We start from the raw sequence: 21,876 nt of genomic DNA, 5'->3' as shown, positions 1-21,876 counted from the left end.
TGACAGATGGTGCCACAATTTCAAGGTCATCCATCTGCGATCTACCACATCTGTTGCTACTTAGCACTCTTACTAACCAGCAAAAATTAATTGCGCGCTGCTTCAATTTCACAGTATTTTATGTCATCTTATTGTTATTACTACATTATTATATTGTCATTATTATATATATTATTATTTTTGCAGAACTCCAGTGGATCCCAGTTCATGTTTTGAGAAACCTCCGTGTTGTTGAGCAAGCGCGTGCATGGCGGGGGGGGGGGGGGGGGGGGGCGAGGGTGATATACGGCAACATGAGAGGCCAGACAAAATGAGGCAGCCGTCGCAATGAAAAGCAGATGTGCCTGCAGGGCCACTTCAATTACTTTATTACCATGCGAAAACAGTGTGGGGCAATCTCTTAAACGCCGCCTAATGGCGGAGGGCACACTGCTAATCTGTTAGACACGCAGGCTTTATTATGTGCCGTAAGCGACGACTTTCCTTCCGAGTTTGGGTTATTTGCCCGCCTGAACCTTCTTGTGGCGTAGAGTTAGTTGTAGTTTCTCACATGGTGTGCGTAATGAAGTGATGATAATCCGCACATTGAAAATGGTTCATTTCAAATGAGATGGAGTGGATATAAAGTCCGACACACTCCCGTTCAAATGGCAGGTTGAATAATAATAAATAATAAAATAAACAAGAAATTATTTCAAACCTTTTCCATCGCTAATAGGACCGATCACCTATACAACTGAGCTGGGGAAAAAATAGCATCTTGCCAAGGGGACAACTAAAAATAACTTTGATGTGGGTGCGCAAGTGTACATACCCTTTTATAATGGGTGTAGGGTGGGGGGTGTTGATGAGCGGTGTTGTTTGCTCAAAAAAAACCTTTTAGAAATGTGCCTGAAATTTTTCAAAAGATGAGACGATAATAAAAGCACTTCAAGTGTTCTTTAAGCTACTAAAATGCCCTCTTTAAATTTCTAAATAATTTTAAAAAATACATTTTGAATGAAATATTTGAACGATATAGTATTGAGCCAACCCAGATCCAAACTATGGCCTGGGAGCCATTTGCGGCCCGCCATCAATTTTTCAGTGGCCCACGGCATATATTAAAAATGACATTTGACATGGCCCACAATTCAGTGCAAACTCCAAGCAGAGTAATAAACATAAAATCACAGAACTGAGCATTATTATCTTTACAGACGCTGATTTTTTTTTTTTGGGTGGGGGGTATAAATGAATCTCTTGGTGTGCAGGTGTACTTCATGAAATGACCCGAGATTTTACTGTATAGATTCCCACCAAGCATTCCCTCCTTCTTCCCATATGATCAAACCTGGTCCGTTCAGGGAATCTCCCCCTACTTTTCGTCAACAGGATTAATTCTTGCTGCTGACTTTAGATCAACTCCCCACAGAACTCCAGCAGAGCTGCGGTTTATCCCGTGCGGTAGGTCCAGCCGAGCTGAGCCTCTCTTATTAAATGGATTAGCAAAAGCCATTGTTCTAATGGCATATAGAATATGGATTTAGAATGTTGTGAATGGTTTTTTTTAAGTGTAACTACAAAATCTGATGATAAATCCTCTAATTGTGCCCGTGGTTCCTTGACTGACCTCGGTGAGGATCAACCAAGCTCACGATAGTAGCCGTGGGAAAGTGCAGCGGTGACGCCGCTTTACGAGCTTTTCTGATTTCCCGTGGGAGACGTCAACGATAGGATTTAGCCAATCGACATGGACAAAAGTAACGGGACAACTGCAGGAAATAGAAAAAAAATGGACAAAACTGTGGAAATAGGCCACCAGTTCAAGGATATTTATGACCTAGCATGAGCGCTAGCATTGGTATGAGGGCTTCTGCTGTGCAGTTTGCGAAGAGCAGGTTTTGTTTCCGACATGCCATGTATGCGTGAATTGTATTACGCGTTGGAGCAGTTTGACGGCTACGAAGCTTCTCAAACTGGCGCTGACTTGCAATCAGAAACAGAAAAACATCTGTTGGATGCTGATGCCCCCACTTTTGTCCGAATGGTACCTGAAAAAACAAAATAGAAAAAAAAGGAAGTATACGGTAACTTTTGAACACTGTTTACATTTACCAATATAAATACAGTAGTTGGTTCATCAATATCATCATATCATTAAATGAATCGGCAATGAACGGCTTGTGACCTTTGAATTTTTTTTTGTACGGTTATGGTTAAAAATGAATTTTGTGTTTAAAAAATCGAATTTGGCTCTTGAACACAAAAATGTGTTCATGTGAGTTGTAAGGTCAGTCACGCGTCCCTGGCAGTCCTACGTCATTCAAATAAAATAGAAATACTAATGTGCTCTCAGAGACCCAGTGGAAACATATCGCCCTACATCAACCAAATTCAAATTACGCCTGAGGAATTGGACCAAGTCTCTGGAAACAAGTCACGCGACCAAGTACAGCCCTACTGTTAATTCCTTAACGTCAAGTGCCTGCCCCGAAGATGGAGGCCAAACTCGCTTGTGAGCCCTTTTCCCACAACCTCAAGGCACCTCGGAGGAAGTCACCCAAGCGTGACGGCGCTCTTTGATTAAAAGGCTGAATGTCCAAGGTTGTCCCGGAGAGTGTGGCATTAGCAAAAGCACATGCTCTCCTTTGGGGCCAGAACAATGGCAGCCTTTGTTAGCGGCGCCGCAAGTGTCTGTTTAGATTTATATGAGGGATCTCAGCGCTGGCGCGTAGACAATAAAACCAGGGTGGGGTGTGCGTGAGCTCTGGTATAGCGCCGTGCACATGGCAGCGTCATTTACGAGATTCGAGAAAATACATTCGAGCTGTTAAGTGATCTCGCAGCTTCAGCCCAATTTGAATTCATTTATTTGCTGCCACGCAGATGTCACAATAAGCACTTCAATGGATAAGGTCCCCAGATTTGGGGATTTTGCGATCTCTCGGTCCGCCGAAAACAGTCAACCAGGTCGCTCATTTTTTAAAGTAGAACCTAACTAACAGCAATATATTATGAAGAACACACCCTCTCACATTTTATGCAAATGTTTTTTTTCAGGTGTGGTCCTTAATCCCAGCTAATAGCAAGGGCTCACTGTGTATGCGCCGTGTGGACGGGGGAGGAGACTTGTCGTCGTCATGCCGCTTGGCCTCGAGGGCGCTCTATAAACAGCAGTGAGCCATCTTTAAATAAGGCATTGTTTTGTCTTTTGTCTTTCCATCCCTGCACTGTCCTCCATCACTGCTGCCGCTGCTGCTGCACCCCTTGCGCTGCAGTAAACATCCTGTCACCCATCCACGCCCAATGACCCCCCACTCCCGTGGATGAAAACTCTAGTTTGCCTTCTCCCAAACAGGGAATGACACTTTACTCCTAAATACTATTTAACATGGCTAGGCAAACATTTGTGTTCAAAGACCATGTATGATTTTAAAAAACGGATGGACGGGCCAGGTCATTCACAGTTTTAAATATCAGTTGAATGTCTGTACTGCGTGACTAGTGGTTGCCATTACATCCTCTGTATGCTCTTTGCCATGACTACCATTCTGTGGAGACATGTGGAATAAGTATCACAAACAAAAGCCAAAGGAAAAGCAAAACACACCCGTTACTTCTGTCCTTGTGTGTCACAAGACATTGTAAAAAGAAGAATCGGCTACCTCAGAGGCGGGAAATTTGCGGAACCTGATTAGACTGCAACCGAGCTTGTTTAAGCCTTTTAAGCGGATGTTTAGAGGCTATGAAAGAGGAGGTGTGCCGGACTGATGGCTTCCCTTATTCTTCCCATGATCCCCGCACACCCTTTTCCATTGGAATGAAAGGCTATCTATCAGCCCCCCCTAGCCCCCCGCTACTCCAATGAAAGCACCTCTGTTCGCAGACCTACCTCACACAGAGACAGCAGATGTGTTCAACGCTCTGCCCCACCACCAAAAGATAAGTCACGAGCTGAAGTAGAAGCTTAATAAAGAGACAGCTTTGTGGAAATGGGAGTAGAGCACATGCTAACGCTAGCTGAGGCCAATTCTTGGCTGTTTGCGAAAGAAATAAATCGCACTCATTAGTTATCATCTTCCAATTCGGGGATGTATCAACTAGCGAGATACCATACTCATGCTACCCGAGGTCGGCATTTGTCTGGTGTACAACAATTAATCGCGCTGACCTCTCACTTAGCATTTATTAAATTAGCATTGATGCTAAGTCCGCCACATTTACACTGTTGAATATGCACTGTCCCACTGAAATAAATAAATAAATACAACTCTCGGCAGGTGCTTGTGGATATTCACCAAGGCCTTATTCAGCCTTTTAGAGGGGGGAGGGGTATCAGTTAAGGGCTGGTGGTGGTCACGGGTGGGGGTGTCAGACAGGGCAGATGTTGCATGCAAAATCTCCCTGGGGCAGGGGGGGGGGGTTGTGGGGGGAAGTGTGCCGCCACTGTGGGAAGAGGTCAGGGCAAACGAGGACGTCTCTAATGACACACAGCAGCGGTTACCATAGCGACAGGCAGCATCACCGCCTGCTGGGCCCTTGTAAGAGACTATTCCAGTCACATGAAGATTCTCCTATGGCCTGGATGATCTTTTCATTGTTTAGAGTGACCTTTCTGGGGGTACGGTGCATTTTAACCCCAGAACTGAGTACTTTTGAGGACCGTTGGTGTACCCTGGAGTGCTTTTGAGGGCGAGAAACCTTTTGGGTGTGGTTGGGAATGTATACATACTGACTGGAACCTTTGGTTTCTTGAGACAAAATCCCCCAAATAAAATTGTATTATGGGTCCTAGGAAACCGAGAATGAACATAGTTCTTGATCCTGGGGCAAAAATGTTTTGACAAAAATATGTTGAGACGTGTAATTACGGCACTTGGGGCTCCCCGCCCCCCAAAAAAAAGAGTACAGTCTGTCTCCTTTTAATGCTTTGTCTGGTTTGTCACCAGAACTTACTGTTTTGCTGCATTCATCTCCTGAGAAAACAATCCCATCATTGAGGTTTATCAGAATGGCCCAGGGAGACTTGTTTCCAGAGGTTCCAAACACAATAGCTCCCAGTCTTCTTTTGTTGTGAAAGGCCCATTGTCTTGGCCTCCAATGGTTCTTGGATCAACCACAAAAAGCCGTTGCGACAATAATGCCGGCAGGTCAGAGACTCACCTCTTGGCCTCTGATGGATGCTTTGTATAACATTAGCCGGGTCAGAACCCCCGGGTCAAGATGTGAGGGCGTTTTTTGGAGTGGCAGAATGTGCAAGAACTCTTGAACTTCAGGAGGGTCGCGATTAGATATGCATTTTGGGGCCCCTTCGTGTCTCCACTCAGGAGGAATATGAAGGAATTCCTCAATAGTCAGACCTCTTGGAAGACTGAACAAAGTATACAAAATATATTTGTGTGTGTGTGTGTGTGTGGAGAGAGTGAGTGAATGTGCAGGTGTACCTAATGATGTGTCCTGTGGTGTGTCAATGTCAGACTCGAGCAAAGTGGCTGACGAAGCTACTGAAACCATTGTTGCCAAAAAAAAAAAAAAAAACGCAGGTACGCTCACAAGCCAATGCAAACATGGAAGCCTCATCAGTGCGCAGAGCAAAACAGGTAGGCCCCCGTATCAAAATAACAGAAGCAGGAAAACTGTTCGCCATCCTCCCTGACTCCTCTTTTGTCTCTGCAGTATTGACGGAAAAGCTCCCGACTTCCCGGGTCACTGTCCCTGACCCCGACCTGGACATCTTCAGGAAGACTCCTTGACGTCTGCGAGATGCAAACCGAGCTCGCATCGCCTGCGGTGGAAATAGCATCACAGAGCGATACTTCCCGACCACTTTATTAGGTACAGCTACGTGTGTTACTTGGGCGGTACGATAAAATTACACCGAGACAAATGAAGAGTACGTTCTCAACTACTCGAAAGTGACTTAGTAGGTTGCTCTGAAATTAAATGGTCAATAACACTTCTTGGGAACTTTCATCGATGGAACTATTAAACTGAATCCAAAAAGATGGACACCTGGCCGTCAAAAACCTTTTCTGCCAGATGCGGAAGAAGGTCTAATCGATCTAAAATGGTTGCTTGTTTTTATATTTTAGTCGCGCTCAACTCTCTTTGTTTTATGTTTATTTGACAGTAAAACTATTATCTTTGCAAATGCAGATTTTTTGATGAAGCTGGCGAATGGGATGTCATTAATTGGGGATGACTAAACCTTCCTGCCACATATTGAAATGCCCGTTATTGCTCAAACTATTCTTCCACAAGCTTTGCTGCATTCATCATCTCCTTAAGGGAACCAACAAAAACGTCCCGGTTGAGAAGATTCCTTGGACTCACTCCAAGGTCAAGGTCTTTCCAGTGTGTTGGCGTCGACTAGCATAATGCGAGGACAAACAGTGGACTATCAAGAGAGCTTGTTAACTTTGACCTCCAGCTGCATTGCTTCCTCTCCGGCCTCCCTGGGTGGGACTCGCTAGCTGCGAAAACTCTCACGTATCTACTCTTCTCCCATTCACTGCCCCTCTCCGATCACATCTTCAATTTTAGCCGTACGTGGCATATTTTTCCCACTAGCCGCGCGGTCATTGAGGGTATGGACGCTGGGGGTCGGCAGGGTTGTTGCAGTTGGAATGAGGCCACAGGAGATATCAATCTGCTGCATTGAAAATCCGGCAATCAAAAATAAGCCAATGAACAACATCGAATTAGTGCATCCGGCTAAAGGAAATCTTGATCATTTTGTTTGTTTGTCAGGCGGTCCTGGAGCTGGGAGATCATGTTTGAAGTACGATTTGATACGATTTTGAATATGTGGGGTGCGAAACGATTCAAGTAAATTGGACTCATTGGGATAGAGGAGGTACGATTTATTTGAGTTCAGGAGGGTATGGGACTTTTTTGTTGTCATTTGAAATACATTTGAATGAACTTGGCAGCACTGTACATATGTCCTTTCTTTCGAAGATCTATTTCTCCAGTAATTCGATACGCATCTCGATATATTCCAAAGTGGAATGATTTGGTTCGATTTGATGCGCTCACATCGTTTTATTAAATAAAAAAATACAAAAACAAATTTTCGATTTAAATCCAAGCAAGTGAGGGCTGAAGAAAGTAATCTATTGAAAAGGAGACAATAACAAGAATGTTGAATCAAAGTGTATGATGACAGAACATAATCACTAAGCAAACAAAACCAACAAAAAAAAAAGTCACATCAGTCTTGTTTGCAACTACTTACTAAGTGAAGACATGTGTACTGGCGTTTGTGACCAAAAATAAAAGCACGAGAGTAACGAGAGGACAAATGATGGGAGCTTTTTCACAGAGTACGCGGTGCAATGTGATGCCGTGGCTGGATCCCCTCAGGAAGTGTGTGCAGCAGTGCGAGCAGAGGAAGTTGACTCTGCTGTGATGTTTATACTGGGCGAGGATGCGGTAGAGCAGCTTTGATCACCACCCCCCCCCCGCGCCGCCACTCCCGCTCTTCTTCTTTTATTCCATGCGTGTCTCATTAAATCACCCTCCCTTGTTTTTTCCACTGTGAACGAAAAGCAAACAAGTGGATTCCTTGATAAGAGATGTGACTGATCGGTGCTTCAAGCGGAGTTGATTTATTTCCCGCAGCACTGTTGTGGAAATTAAAGCGTGCATTGATAGGATCTAAGTTCTGAACATCTGCTCACATTCGCCAAAACCAACGCATGTGCGACTTGATTAATCCGCTAATTGCAGTGATGCTAATGCTACTGAACTAAAATTTCCCTTTGGAAAAAAAAACCCCACACAGTCATGTCTTTATATATGGCATTTCTAGACTCAAGGATCAAAGTTGAAAATCTAGGGAACAGCTCATTCGCACATTAGCATGTCCACTTTGTAGCATAAAAGGGTATGAAACACGTAGCTATATCAGAATCAGAATCGCCTTTATTGTCATTGTATAGAATAAAACGAAATTTGGGAATATTCAATGAAAATCTATACTTTGAATACAGTGGTATTTCCCAATTGAAATGAATGGAATTGCCATAAATCTGTTCCAGCCTTCCAAAAAAATACACCCAATATGTTTGTCTGTGTGTGTGTGTGTTTATATGAGAACAGTAAACTCTTTCGTATTTATGAAACTATGCGATAATGACGCAATTAAATCGAATCTAAAGAAATCCAACAATTTTTGTCACATTTTCGCTTCAATTCAATGGACCTTGTCCTGCTCCTGATGTGTGCACATTGGCCACCTGGGGGCAGTATAATACACAGATACGTGCAGGAGATGGCCACAATTGCTCAGTAAAATAAATAAATAAATAATTGTCGTTCTTTGCAGAGGATAAAAATTATATGCCTGTGAATATTTATAGAATAGTATATTTATTTATGTCCTGTTTGGTTTTTTTTCCCAGTGGGCTTCAAGAGATGCTATCTCTTCTGAAGATAAGATTTACTTGCATGACTTCTTATGGGAATTTATGATTGTTTTTTCTTCTTTTGGGAATGCTTTGGAATGGCTGTTATCTCCATCATGTTTGACACAAACAGGGTGGACCGCTCGGATTGCCAGGCACACAATGGCACACACGAGGGTTATCAGCGGACACCCCCCGAGGTCAAACCGGGGCTATGACCACCATGGAGGGCTCTGGCGTCATTCCGAATCGGTTTTGGTCCACTTTCATTTGTGAAGAGGAGGAATTCCTTCTTCTAAAATCTGAGGCAATTCTCATGATAAATTTTCAGTATTTTTACAATCACTAAGCATCTTTGTGTAATTACGTTGCAATGTCTTCAGCAGCCACCCAGCAAAAGTCTCTGCGCTGACACAGAACCGCTGCCTTCCACACTGCTCGTGTGACTACAAAGACAAGCAAGTGACAGTGATGAGGTGAGTTTCTTTCCCATTCATTCTTTTAGTTCTCTTTTGTGGCCAAACGGTATGATTGTTCCCCCCCCCCCCCCCCCCCCGCTTCGTTGTATTGCCGTGAAGGTCTCGGTTTAACTTCCCTTCTCTTTGTGACCCAACAACAATGGCTCATGAAACATAAACTCAAAGCAAAGTAAAGCTCAAAAAGTATCTGACTCCATTGTAAAAGTGAACGCATGTGATGGATGGATGGCTTGGATCCACCATTTGCATTCTGGAATGAAAAAAATGCTTCCAAATGTCTTCATGGACATGTTAACATTCCTCCACCAAGACCTACGGTGGCCTTTTGGGGTCATAAAATATTTGGTTGTATTTTAGCCCTTCAACTGAAGCAACCAAGAAACTTTGCGAAACGCGACTTGCGTCCGACTCTGGTTTGGTTAACTGAGATATGCTCAGTTTCAAGCACGCCGATTATCACCTCCAATCTCAAACCATCAAACGTCCACATGCAAAAACAAGCATAAATCGCCTAAATCAAAGCACACAGAAGCATGAGAAACACGATCCAGCAGAGAAGACGCAGGGAATGGATTACCGCCGACGTTTCCCATGATCCCGCCTCTCTCCGGGGACAGCCGGCCGGGGGCTCCCCTGGCTTGTCATTACCACCGACGGGAGCCCACAATAGGTCAGGGGCGATGAGATAACATTGTGAGCGGCCCGAGCAGCAGGTGAGCGACTCAATGGGTCTGATTAGGTATCTGGGTCCCAGGGTGTAGCGTTGCCTCGGGGCCCTCGGGGGCTCTTGGCCCCACCATCTGCCGGCCTGAATTCCCGCTCAGTGCGATGACACAAACTTGCTGTGTGGCTGCGGGGCCTTTCCTCAGGCTTTCTTCTGTTACCTTTTTGCACGCTCAAGTGTTCCACTTTGCGGCGCCTTTGCTTCACTTTCAAACACAGGCGCAAAGGAGAATCTTTGCCAACAAAGAAGCGCAAGTTGCAGGATTTGAGATGTCTTTCGTTATTCTGGAATCTTGGTGGAAGAAGCTTCAGGTTGGGTTGAGTGATTGAGGTCAGGTCAAAGCACGCCATCCCAAGTGTGAGGGTGAGGGTTAATGGTAAGGTTGCGGTTTGAGTGGGGGTTAGAGTTGCGGTTTGAAGTTTGCATCGGTTCATGAGCGTGACTGAACTGGAAAATCGCAAGACAAATTGGTCAGCAACCAGAGATGGCGCTACACCAAGGCTATGGGTGTGCTCTCACCTCATTGGAAATCTGTGTAGCCCCAGTTAAGCCCCTCCAGCATTTTATTTGCTATTCTAAAATAGATTTTGGAATGATTTTCTCCGCCCGACTACCGTGCTGCATATACTATATTATTGGTACAACTTGATGGCAGCTAGCTCGAGATCACTCATACCTGGAAAAGTCATTTTTGTCGTGAATGATCATGTGAGACTTCATGGCAGTTTTGATTGGTCCTCACATCTGCAACGTCGCAACGCTATTTTCCTGTGACTCCATTTTCAAATTTCAGCAAAATAATTGTAGACAGTCCGTCACGCATGAAAACGTATGACACGCACTGAGTTTAGCGTTAGCTTCAAGGTAACCATTAGAGGTGCAGTTAGGTTCAGCAAAGTGAAGGTTAGGTTCAGGTTTGCTGCTTATCATACATGAATGCATTTCAACTCCCCACTCCAATCCGTCAGTAATAAGGTTCTGAAATCACTTATAAATGTTCTCCAGACCTCGCTGCGTGTGCAAAGTCGTGAGGCCACCATCAGTATGCGCCCACCCCAGGGGAGGCCAACGCGTGGCGGCCATGTTTAGAACCATAAGAACCTTTGATGTGCTTAACACATGGCGCCTAAAATGGAGATGTCTATGTGGAATTTGAATTGTATGTCATTAACACACAGCACATCCAAGTTGACGTGGAACACGCGCTTACCATCGGAAATAACCCGCTAAGGTTATTAACGATATATAATTGATACGGACTGATCTGGTGCATGATGCTTAATTCTGCCTATTTGGTCATTTTGCTTGCTTGTCAGAAAACTTTTTACGAGTCCGAAATGTGAGCATGCGGAGTAATGGAGACATCTGGAGAAGCATTTTAAATCAGTTAGGACACGATAACCATGACCGGCACCCTTTGATCGTTAAAGCATAGATCTCGACACGCTTATTTAGTGTAGCTCACGTACGTACTTGTGTGTTTACATCGCCGGTCAACTTTTTGTTGCCGGGCAGAAGAGGAGAGATGATAATGACAAGTCCAGATGTGGAGTTTGGACCCCACCGTGACACCGTAGTGCAGTCCACAGACATCTTGTTGTGTGTACCAGAAATGACCTAGCTTGTAAAAACACAACTTTTAGCTAGCATATTGGGGGAGGGGTGTATTGATATTGTTACAGTCATTTAAAAATTAGTTGAGCGGTTATATTATTATATTGACGATCTTAAAAAATGCTTATACACACAGACACACACACACACGCACACACCATGTAAACATCTTTTTGCATTTACACATTTGTGACAAATAAAGATCCAATCACAAGATTAGCACAAAATGCCTCATCCTATGCAATAATGTGAAAAGACAATTGTTGCCTTGATGCGAAAGTTAGTCAAGGCAATAGCGGGTCACATGGCCAAGCGCTATGTCGTAGCCTCCATCTGTTCAGCGGTGCCCTGATGGTGCGAATGATGAGCAGGGTTACGACCCCACTGACCGCCCCCAATGCCCTCAATCTCAAACACCTTAACCCCTGCTGGGGCTACAGAAGGCCTGTGTTTTGATCGTGGTCAGCGTGGGCTCAACCCTTTTGCATTTTCAGCATGCTGCGTACGAGTTAGTGGGACTGCTAACGTGCCACATGACACTGATTGACTGTCAGCATGTCGGCTGCCCAATGGAATGTTGGTCTGGTAAAGTAGACACAACATTTGTTAGACCTGCGAAATTGACGTACATTCAGTTTGTTTTTACAAAGTCAATAATGATCATTTTGATTGACACTGACAGGGAGGTACCAAATTTAACATTGTGTTTGTCAAGAGTTAGAATATTTATGAAAATAAATGTCTTTATTTATTTATATGACCTTGAACAGAATGATAAGTAGAAATGGAGGACACATGGTTTAAAAAGATGTATATTTAATATTCATTTTCAATTATATATGCATCTGTTTATTCTAATGTTCCTATTTTCAATATATTATAATGGAGAACATTATAAGCAGGGGGAAAAATATGGATGGATTGAGTTCTGCAATTATTAGGAAAAAGAATCTGACAAATAATTGCCATGTTTGTTTTGCACCAATAACAATGAAAACCCAAGTGTCCGGTACTTTTGCACATTTTATCCAGTAAATATAATGTTGGAAAAATGCTGTAACACTCCAAACATAGCAAACTTGTGTTGACTGTCTGAGAAATATGTCCAAGAAAACATGCTGATAAGCTGCAGCTATACAAACAAACAGTTTAAAGAACGCCGGCTTGCATTTATAAAGACATTTTTGGGGGGGGGGGGGGCAATCAGACCTTTGCCCCCAAGCAAACACTCAGTGGGAGGATGTATTCATGTGGCCTGCTGAGTTGCCTGTTATTTGGAGACCCTCCCAACCTCCCGCACCAGGAAAACCTCTGAGTACAAGAGCAGTCTATAGCCAAAACATTACACTTTAGGTCAATATTTTCTTGCCAGAAGCGGAAGCGGCCATAATGAGCTCTAACATAGCTGAGCTTAACCACTTTATATCTGCATCATTCGCATACACAGTGAACTCTGACATTTTCAGAAATTCACCGATTTGAAAATTTGTTTTTAACTCTCAATTATTTGCTTTAAAAAATAGAGCTAAGTTATAAATGTAGCTGGCTTGATGTTCACTGTAGCTTTATAATAATGCCCAAAGAGGACAGAAGGCCTGAGGCTTATTATTCAAGGGAGGTTCTTGCCCGATTCTCAATTCAGCAAGTGTGTCAAGGCTTGCAGCACTTGCAAATGACATGTGTTGGCTATTGAAGCATTTGCATGTGCTTATCGGCAGCTCAGCCTCTATTGAGTCCTCAGCACGCTTGTCGGTCGGTATGCACAATAGGAAAGAGGTCACATAATCACAGCCAGCGTCTCCCTAATCACAACACAGCACACACTCGTTTAAAAGACAACAAAAGCAAACGAGTGAAGCATTAACGACGCTGATGTGGATCTTGGAAATAACATCTCATGCGAATTGAGTTGCCAGTTGAATTCACTTATTTTACTTGGACAGTACACTCAACGATGTATGCGGATTATTGATATTCAGCTCTGTGAGACGTTTTAACCCTGGAGAACCCAAGAACCCTTTTCTTCTTTGGAAAATTTTGATTTATATATTAAATGAGTGCTATATGTTCACTGAACACCAAAATATGTTTTTCAAAAATTCAATGCTTTAATCCTAATTTAGGATTAGGGCCTAATTTGACCCTTTGGGATTTAAGGGTGGCATTTGAGTAGCAGAAAATATAGGGGCCAAATTTGACCCCGTGGGTTCTCCAGGGTTAATTGAACAATACAGCTCTTGGGGGGGAAAAATGAAGTGGCTATTGTAAAATCATATGTTGCTCTGATATTGTCACTGGGCATATGTTTAAGTATAGTTAATTTTTGTTTTGTTTAATTCTTTAAAGACAAATATTCAAATATTGACACGATATATTCTCAGGAAATCAAAAAAGGTCGAAATATAATAGAAGTAAAAGTCATTATTTCTTTGGTGTTTATACTGTATAAGGTTGAAATGGCGATCTAGCTACCTCGTGTGTCCATTTTGAGAACTGCATCTTTCTGACAAGTAGATATACAGTAATTCCATTACAAAGTTGTTCGACATACTTGACATCTAATGAATTGAAAGATTGATTTTAAAATGTCACAAAGGCCGACCTAAGGACTACATATCAAAATGTTATATTCTTTGCCCTACATAGAGTATCATCAGTCCCTGGTGGTCTAGTGGTTAGGATTCGGCGCTCTCACCGCCGCGGCCCGGGTTCGATTCCCGGTCAGGGAACTTCGTTTTCTTGATATCTGCCTATGTTTAATACGTTTGCTGCACTTCGTATATACATGTATATTTTTATTTAATGTCTACAAGACAAGCAAAAAAGTCAATGTTATGCACCCAACAGAAAGTAAGCGTAAGCAAATCATTATTTGTCTGAGTCAACTTCCTTTTGTGTACAATGCTAAATATGTACTGAAGGTAATAAGATAAGACAACCTTTAATAGTCTAACAATTGAGAGATTCCCACTTCACAGCAACAAAGTTATGAGAGGAAGAAGTAGAAGAACAAAATAGGAACTGCTGGAAAGGCAGCCACTCTCGTGGCTTGAAGTTTGAGGCGGATTACGTGGGACAGAAGTGAGCTAATCTCTTTTCGTCAATGGACGATACAGATTCGCGTTTGCTTTCAAAACTTAGCTTGTAGCAGACGTGCACATTTTCAACATGATGTCTCTGACCCACTGGTGTAAGGACACTTTGATCCTCTCCTCTTTCATCTAGAACTGCTTCAGACAAAGTGTATGCAGAAAAGTGGTGAAGGTTGCACGACTGTGTCCTGTGTTATTTTGACTTCAAAATGGCGCCGCGAGAGTGGTTGCCTTTCCAGCAGCTCCTATATTTTGTTCTACTTCTTCCTTTCATAACTTTGCTGCTGTGAATTTCTCCATTGCGAGAGTAATAAAGGTTTTCGTATTGTATAGTTAGCCGAGTGGCAATTCGATAAACACAAGGCTTTGGTACAGGGCATCTTTCATTAGATTGTGTCGATGTACCAAATGTTGTGACTAATCAGCATACTTTAGCCCATCATATCTTGCCAAACTGGTAGGATGTTAGCCGTGCAATTCAAAGAATAAAACACAAAACAAAGATCATATTCAAACTGTTTATTTAAAGGTGACATTTCTCTTGCCAGTCTTAGAACTTCTGGAACTGCTTCTTGGCACCAGCCGCCTTTGTCACCTTGAGGACGTTGAACCTCACTGTCTTGCTCAGCGGTCGGCACTCCCCGACCGTCACGATGTCACCAATCGAGACATCCCTGCACATTAGAGAAGGGGAAGAACAAAAAACGTTTAGCAAAAAATATATATAATAATAACAATAATAACCAAACAGTCTCTCATTGTTGAAGAATTAAGGCTGCATCAGCAATGCCATAAGGCGATGTCGTCAGAGTTTAACTTGGAAGACCATCGTGAGAAAAACATCATGTGCAGAGGTAAAAATTGAGCTGGGGAAATCCAAGACTGGGTTGAAGGTACCTGAAGCATGGTGACAGATGCACAGACAAGTTCTTATGCCGCTTCTCAAAACGGTTGTATTTCTTTATGTAATGAAGATAGTCACGTCGGATGACGATGGTCCTCTGCATCTTCATCTTTGTCACCACACCTGCACAACACAAAAAAATTCAACAGTACAATAAATGCTGATTTATAATCCCGCTTTCACAACAGCAGCAGCTGTAACAAAGCGCTTAACCAAACAGTTGACAAAATAAACACAACACATAACATAAAACGTGAACATGAAGTAAAATAACGAACACAGCTAATAAAACAGGGACAGTCGTGTAGCCCCAACCACTTTTCCCTCATACGCTTTGTTGTTTAAAGCAGTTAGAGCTGAAAGATTTAAAGTGTCCTTTCACCAGTGGATCAGAGACAGCATGCTCAAAATGTGCACACGATGGCTACAAGCCAAGTTTCAAAGTCAACAAGAAGCTGTAGCATCCATTGACGAAAAAAAGAGATTGGTTGACTTCTCCTGTCATTTGATGGGGGGAAAACAGTTTGCATAATGCCGTTAATGAGTGCTTCGTGTTACAAGCATAAACCGAATTCAATTCACAAGCATCACTGGATAGCCTTTAACATGAGTTACAACTGACCTGAGAGGATACGGCCACGGATGGAGACATTTCCAGTAAATGGGCATTTTTTATCTATATAAGTGCCATCAATAGCCTGAGGGGACAAAACAAAACAAAACAAGCATTTTAATAACAGTTAATTAAACTCAGTGCAATATTTTAGATAGCATTTAATTGCATCAGCTTTGCCAAAAGGCGTCGTCGTCAAAACCCTGCAGGCTTGGAAGACCATCGTGAGAAAAACATCACTTGCAGACTCAATTAATACTTGAACAAGACTTGAAAATTGACCTCTCTTGGGGTTTTGAAGCCCAGCCCGACACTTTTATGGTACCGGGGGAGCTTTTCTTTACTCTCCTTGCCTCCATCAGTGGCCAGAACACGCTTCTTGTTCTGGAAGATGGTAGGCTGTTTCTGATAAGCCCTCTCGGTCTGCAGAAGGACAAAAGCACGCGTTCACAGCACGACCGAGAACAACGACAGAAGTGATTTTCAGACGAGCTACAGAGAACGTGATGGTGGCTAAGCTAACCACATTAGCAATCCGGCTGATAGCGTCGCGTCACACGAGGGTAAGCGGAGTTACAACAAATCTCTCATCTAAAATATCTACTACGCTTCTAAAAACTACCCTTAGCGCGTTCTAAGGACCGCATGCGAATGTATATTAAATAAAATTGGGCTTGTGTGTTGGTTAAAACGCAAAAAGTCGTTTGCAACACCCAGGCCGTTTTCTCTTACATACTTGTGCATCCGCCATCTTAGCCAGCCGAGTTGTAAAGAGGCCTGAATATCCGCGCAGCGTACGGAAGTCGGTCAGATCTACCAGAAATGACGCAACATAACAACTTTTTGGGGGGGATTCGACATTATGTCCAACTATATTAAAATGTAGCGTTACAATCAACAAACATTCTTCAAGGAAATACGAAAAATCAAGATAAGAGTATACAGCACATGTAATGAGAATTAATAACAAAAATAAAAGTCGGAGGTATAATTATAAAACAACACATTCGTATCGTTGTATAATCAAGACATGATATTTAATGTCTTCGTGATCAAATTTGGGTAGTTTGTGTCATTTTCAAGTATTCATTTTTAAAAACCTCCCCAATAGGTTTTTGGGATATTCCTACAAACATAAGAAATGTTTATCTTTCGCCGTCAAATTTAATGAAGTGATTATCATAGGGTTCCGACCTCTTGTTTCTGACCGGTATCTAAAAGAAAGTGCGCTTATTCACTTTTCGCGTATTGATTCTGAAATAATCAAAACTCGTGTGCTAGCTTCTTCATTGGCGTTATATTACAATCATCGCGGGTATTTTATTATCATTATTTTTTTAGATTTTCTGTGTAGCTATTAGTAGCATTGGGTCTTCGCTAAAATGCTTCTTTTTTGTCCCACCTGCGGGAATGTTTTGATCGTCGAAGAAGGCCAGAAGTGCCTGAGGTTTGCATGTAACACTTGCCCCTACATACACAACGTCACGAGAAAAGTGAGTCGAACACGTGTAGTTCATATGACGTTAAATCTTTTGGGTGAATTCTGTCATCGTTGTATTTTGCTGCAGGTAAGCAACAGGAAGTATCCCAAGTTAAAGGAGGTGGATGACGTTTTGGGTGGATCTGCTGCTTGGGAAAACGTGGATTCCACTGCTGGTGAGTTGACATGACGAATAAGTACTGCGGTAATTATCCCTTGTAGTCGGAAGATGTACTTATTTTTCGTCACGTCTTTATACTGTACTGTAAATTCTGTAAAATGGGACTCATTAATATGCAGTCTGACATTCAATTATGTCTTCCAACTCCATTCAGTCCTCCAGTTGACAAAACCAGAATTTAGGTGACAATTAATTTCCTTTTTTGTTTTTTAAATACAGAAACCTGTCCAAAGTGTGAGCATCCTCGGGCATATTTCATGCAGATTCAGACCAGATCTGCTGATGAACCCATGACCACTTTCTACAAATGCTGCAACGCCCAATGCGGACACAGATGGAGAGATTAACTGAGTATTTATCACTACAGCAATTTGACCCACAGATTGTGGAAATAATTATTTATTTTGTCCTCAAATGTGGGCTTAGCTGTTCATTTCTCGATGATCGTATGCATCTATAAATAATCTCTCCAAATGACATTCATTTCAGTGATGTACTTGATTTTTATTGATAAAATAGTACCTATGTACAACTGTCAAACAAATTTGACACATCGTTATACAGTTCACACACATTGAGAGCAATGCAGACTGGCAATTTTTAACCATCACAATGGCATATACAGTACTTTGTAATAAAACCTTTTTTTAATTGCACATTTTTGCAAGCCTAAAAAAAGATGCAAATGAAATGAATGCACATTTAGTCATGGCGTTATTTAACATTTTGCATCATTTCAATGCGCAGTACCTGTGAAGTAGTAAACTACTTACGGGGTCATGCTGTTGACGAAGAATTGTTTGAAATCTGAATATGTCATCACTATCAAACTCTGTGACTTGGATATATTCACGTTTTGGCAGCTACTTCCTATTTTCAACATGATTGTGAGCATCATTTTAAAACATGAGCATGACACTAACCTAACTTGTTCTTTAACATTCTCGTCTGTCACAAGCAACCTGTTGACTGCGGTGGTGACCAACATTCGTCCGACAGTTTTGGCGACAATACATTCTAGAATGAGATCAGATTCACACACTGGTAACAGTTAACTTCCTCTTCTTAAGTGCACCTACGGAGGGATTCGTGAACGACAAAGCCCGAAGAAGTCTCAACTATAGTGACTTTAGGGGAGGGTAATTTGTCCTTAAAATGCTAATATTGTCTTCATTTTTTTTCTTGAAGTACATCATGAACAGGGGAAAGGCTTAGCTGTCAATCATTTTTGTACATAACCGAAAAAAAACCCTGGAAGATGACTCATGAAAATGATTCAAGGGAGGGGGGGAAGCAAAAACATCAAGATGGAAATGTTTACATTCAAGACAGGATCAGTAGAGAATCTAAAGTGACCTGGGGACAAATTTTCAAAGTCTTCGAGATGGACATGTTTAAACAAACTCCCGATAAATAAGATTATTAAATAATTTACAGATCAGTTCAGATAAAGTGACCAGTTTCACAGCCCTTCCGAACAAAATCACTTCTTCATCTACACATGTAACATCGTAACAAGCTTTCACTTTTGACAAAAGAGGAAACCAAAAAAATATATAATAATGCTGCCCATCGAACTTCTGCATGAACGTATGAGGTGAAAGATATTTACAACATACTAACTCGGTTTACAAAGACAAATTAAGAGTGTGACGTGTTGCAAACGTAAAGGTGGAGATAGGAAAAGGGGGAATAGTGCTGCGAGCGAACCTCAGTGGTGGTTAGCATATACGTTTGTATGTGTAGATGTAACCCTTGCAGTAGGGGCAGGTGTGCGTCACATCCTTCAGGTCATCGATCAGACAGGGAATCAAACAGCAGCCCAGATTGCACCTGAAAGGAACGGCAATGGAATAGAAATTCAAAATACAAGCTCATATCATTCAATCTTTCCAATATCCGACAGAAGTTCTTTTGATATCATCCAACAGGAAAATAGGCTTTAGAGGGAATGTGGCGACCTCCTTTCTCCATTCAAGAGTACTTCAGCCCCAAATAATTTAAAAATTCAAATTTATGCCGATGAATCTGTAGAATGCAAAGACCAAGTTATGCTTCTGTGATTAGCTCACCCCACGAAGAAGCAGAAGAGACAGAAGAGGGTGTTCATGAGGCCCATGTCGTGGGAGATGCGCGTGACGATGGCCTGCTGGCAGTGCGGACACACCGTCTGCACCGGCGACGTCTGGAACATCTCGCCCTGCAGCACGGTCACCGTGGTGGCGCTGCCCGGCGGGGCCACCACGGTGGTCGCCGTGTGGCCGCCCATGTGCACGAAGGGGGCGGGGCCCATGTGGCCCGGCATGGGGTGCGGGAAGTGGCCGGGCGGCGGGTAGATGCCACCTTCATGACAAAGAAGAAAGCAAATAAAATGCATGACTAAACTAGTTGACGTTAAATCAACATTGTGTGCATTTTCAAGGACAAACGCATTGGTGGGTGGTGTGGAAACAGTAGTACATTAGATGTTGCGAGTCACCTTGAGTTGGCGGGGGCATTTGCATGGGCATCGGCATCGGCATGGGCCCGTCTCCGGGTACATGTGGCGGAAGGAAGCCTGGATGCGGGCCTTCGTACGGGGGTGGGCCATACTCGGGAGGTAGAGGTTGACCCTGCGGGGGCCCTGTTCTTACAGGAGCTGTTTCAACATAAGACAAAGGAAATGAAGCAATATGCTGCACTGCGCATATCCAATCAACACGACAGATTTCAATTGTACCTGCTTGTCCGTTCTTCTCCTCAATGAGGGGAGCACTAGGACCTCCAGGGTAAGGTGGAGGAGGATCACTGGACATAGTGCCCTGAGACTGGACTCTGGTGGGATGGTGAATGTGTCGGACGCAGGGCTCCGTTGATCGGAGAACTCGAAGTGATTATTTCACGCTGTTACAATGTTACAACACCAAAGATACACAAAACAGTTTGAGCTATAAACTTGCTCTCAGAGGGGTTAACTTCTCGTTACACACGTTAGACAAGTAAGAACATAAGATGTTACTTTTAACAAAGGTTTTCATTTGGAATCAAATTTGTTTGTGTGTATAGAAAGTACATATGCGCGAAACCACAGATTAAATGTGTTTTTAAACAATAGTTGATTCGAAATTGTCAATTGGTTTAGCAGCAGTGGTGGTGTGGAACTGCGCTGCAACGTTCTAAGAAATGAACGTCATATTTTGGAGATCTAATTTAAATACACTCCAAGAGCAAACATCGACTTTTTTTTTACTGTTTCCATGAGAAAAACATTGACTTTTTTCTATTCTGTTTATACCACCACAACATAATTCTTCTGAGTATTGAACACTACTAAATTTGGATATTATGTCACATTGTTATGCTCGTCGTGTTCTGTTTCATTTTACGAATGCGGCTAGCTAGCAAGCAAGCTGATGTTTTATTTAAATCCTGAGATTATCCAGCTCAAAGCTTACAAGCGCAGGCAACCCCCCGATAACTTCCTTTACGTAATCGACACGAAAGGGGAAATTGGTTCAGGAAAAAACATCTAAATCAGTGCGCCTCAAGGTCTCTAAATGATGATAACAACGTCATTAGTGGAATAAATCAACCGCAGCAGCAATCGCGGCTGGTGATGCTAGCTGGTTGACAGCTGACGCAAGAATCGATCATACAGAGGCTGTTGTGACAAGAGAGGCAATCGTTTTTACTTATTTTTTCTTACTAGCGTACACTTTCCAATATTTAAGATGACCTCATGGCCAAACGGTTGTGTTTTGCTCAGATGAGTATAGCTTGTTGTGCTAACGTAAGCCGCGTCGCCTTGGCCGTGGCTGTACTTGCGCAAGACAAACAATCGATATACTAGCACAACAAACACAGCAAATGTTTTCATATAGTTGTTCGAATACACAATTGTAATACATAAAATATTGTAACTAGTAACGAGTTTGACAACTATTACCTTGCGCTGGAAGGCAGCGATGCGAGTGGTAAATTGTTTCACAGTACGACTACTTCCGACGTCCACTAACCGGATTTACACGTGATGTTAAAAAAATATACAGTATATCGTAAAATCGTTGTTTTTACCAGTTACCTTCAGCGATATAATTGAACAATTCCATCTCTAGACACTATTTCAGAAGAATATAATTTAAGGAGATCAATGCAAACAATCATTCAGGCATTAGGGAAAAACAAAAACAATGTAACATTTTACATTTACAACATTTTACACAGTTTGTTATGATTTTATTGTCAACGTTTATAGTCAGGTGTTCTATAAGTGCTTTGTTACGACTGCAGCTGTTGTAAATGCGTTATAAAAATAAAGTTGAGTTGAGTAATAATAATAAAACATTAAGGTGCATTTGTGCAAGCTTTAAATGAAAAGGCAAAAAGGGAAATTCCTATACATATATATAATCTTCAGAAA

General features: G+C 42.4%; 3 protein-coding genes and 3 non-coding genes across 7 annotated transcripts; 2 read left to right on the top strand and 4 right to left on the bottom strand.

Moving 5' to 3' along the window:
• Window positions 1-13,864: 13,864 nt before the first annotated feature.
• trnae-cuc (transfer RNA glutamic acid (anticodon CUC)) lies at window positions 13,865-13,936 on the top strand. The gene has a single exon. It is a non-coding gene; the product is annotated as a tRNA-Glu (tRNA).
• An 867-nt stretch (window positions 13,937-14,803) lies between these two features.
• On the bottom strand, window positions 14,804-16,654 carry rps11 (ribosomal protein S11). The gene is made up of 5 exons (XM_052049041.1): window positions 16,553-16,654; window positions 16,099-16,239; window positions 15,826-15,901; window positions 15,197-15,326; window positions 14,804-14,973 (listed from the first exon to the last, which is right to left on the bottom strand). The coding sequence occupies exons 1-5, from the start codon at window positions 16,565-16,567 to the stop codon at window positions 14,850-14,852; spliced, it is 486 nt and encodes a 161-aa protein (XP_051905001.1). The 5' UTR covers window positions 16,568-16,654; the 3' UTR covers window positions 14,804-14,849.
• LOC127590563 (small nucleolar RNA SNORD35) lies at window positions 15,071-15,150 on the bottom strand. The gene has a single exon (XR_007959689.1). It is a non-coding gene; the product is annotated as a small nucleolar RNA SNORD35 (small nucleolar RNA).
• LOC127590559 (small nucleolar RNA SNORD35) lies at window positions 15,978-16,061 on the bottom strand. Its single transcript, XR_007959685.1, has one exon. It is a non-coding gene; the product is annotated as a small nucleolar RNA SNORD35 (small nucleolar RNA).
• Window positions 16,655-17,034: 380 nt separating the features above from the next.
• On the top strand, window positions 17,035-18,760 carry polr3k (polymerase (RNA) III (DNA directed) polypeptide K). The gene is made up of 3 exons (XM_052049040.1): window positions 17,035-17,309; window positions 17,385-17,472; window positions 17,697-18,760. Exons 1-3 carry the CDS (start codon window positions 17,199-17,201, stop codon window positions 17,822-17,824), a joined length of 327 nt encoding a protein of 108 aa, XP_051905000.1. The 5' UTR covers window positions 17,035-17,198; the 3' UTR covers window positions 17,825-18,760.
• cdip1 (cell death-inducing p53 target 1) lies at window positions 17,961-21,481 on the bottom strand. 2 transcript variants are annotated; one of them, XM_052049028.1, is made up of 5 exons: window positions 21,403-21,475; window positions 20,197-20,360; window positions 19,957-20,115; window positions 19,550-19,820; window positions 17,961-19,310 (listed from the first exon to the last, which is right to left on the bottom strand). In XM_052049028.1, the coding sequence occupies exons 2-5, from the start codon at window positions 20,270-20,272 to the stop codon at window positions 19,199-19,201; spliced, it is 618 nt and encodes a 205-aa protein (XP_051904988.1). In that variant the 5' UTR covers window positions 20,273-20,360; window positions 21,403-21,475; the 3' UTR covers window positions 17,961-19,198. The 2 variants fall into 2 exon arrangements, with proteins under 2 accessions (XP_051904988.1, XP_051904987.1); XM_052049027.1 differs by having other exon boundaries at window positions 19,957-20,360; window positions 21,403-21,481.
• Window positions 21,482-21,876: the final 395 nt, after the last annotated feature.

Source organism: Hippocampus zosterae, chromosome 17 (genome assembly GCF_025434085.1).
Source record: "Hippocampus zosterae strain Florida chromosome 17, ASM2543408v3, whole genome shotgun sequence".
Taxonomy (NCBI): Eukaryota; Metazoa; Chordata; class Actinopteri; order Syngnathiformes; family Syngnathidae; genus Hippocampus; species Hippocampus zosterae.
Note: the sequence above shows the minus strand (reverse complement) of the source record. Positions and strands in the feature narration are given on the sequence as shown.

Excerpts from the sequence above, each read along its gene's own strand:
- rps11 (XM_052049041.1), bottom strand. Across the intron at positions 15,327-15,825 it reads CCGTGGCCGTATCCTCTCAG|GTGTGGTGACAAAGATGAAG; the intron begins GTCAGTTGTAAC and ends TGTGTTGTGCAG. Across the intron at positions 14,974-15,196 it reads CATCTGTCACCATGCTTCAG|GGATGTCTCGATTGGTGACA; the intron begins GTACCTTCAACC and ends TCTAATGTGCAG.
- polr3k (XM_052049040.1), top strand. The coding sequence starts at position 17,199 with ATGCTTCTTTTTTGTCCCACCTGCGGGAATGTTTTGATCGTCGAAGAA. Across the intron at positions 17,310-17,384 it reads TACACAACGTCACGAGAAAA|GTAAGCAACAGGAAGTATCC; the intron begins GTGAGTCGAACA and ends ATTTTGCTGCAG. Across the intron at positions 17,473-17,696 it reads AAACGTGGATTCCACTGCTG|AAACCTGTCCAAAGTGTGAG; the intron begins GTGAGTTGACAT and ends TTTTAAATACAG.
- cdip1 (XM_052049027.1), bottom strand. The coding sequence starts at position 20,272 with ATGTCCAGTGATCCTCCTCCACCTTACCCTGGAGGTCCTAGTGCTCCC. Across the intron at positions 19,821-19,956 it reads AATGCCCCCGCCAACTCAAG|GTGGCATCTACCCGCCGCCC; the intron begins GTGACTCGCAAC and ends TTTGTCATGAAG. Across the intron at positions 19,311-19,549 it reads CTCTTCTGCTTCTTCGTGGG|GTGCAATCTGGGCTGCTGTT; the intron begins GTGAGCTAATCA and ends CGTTCCTTTCAG.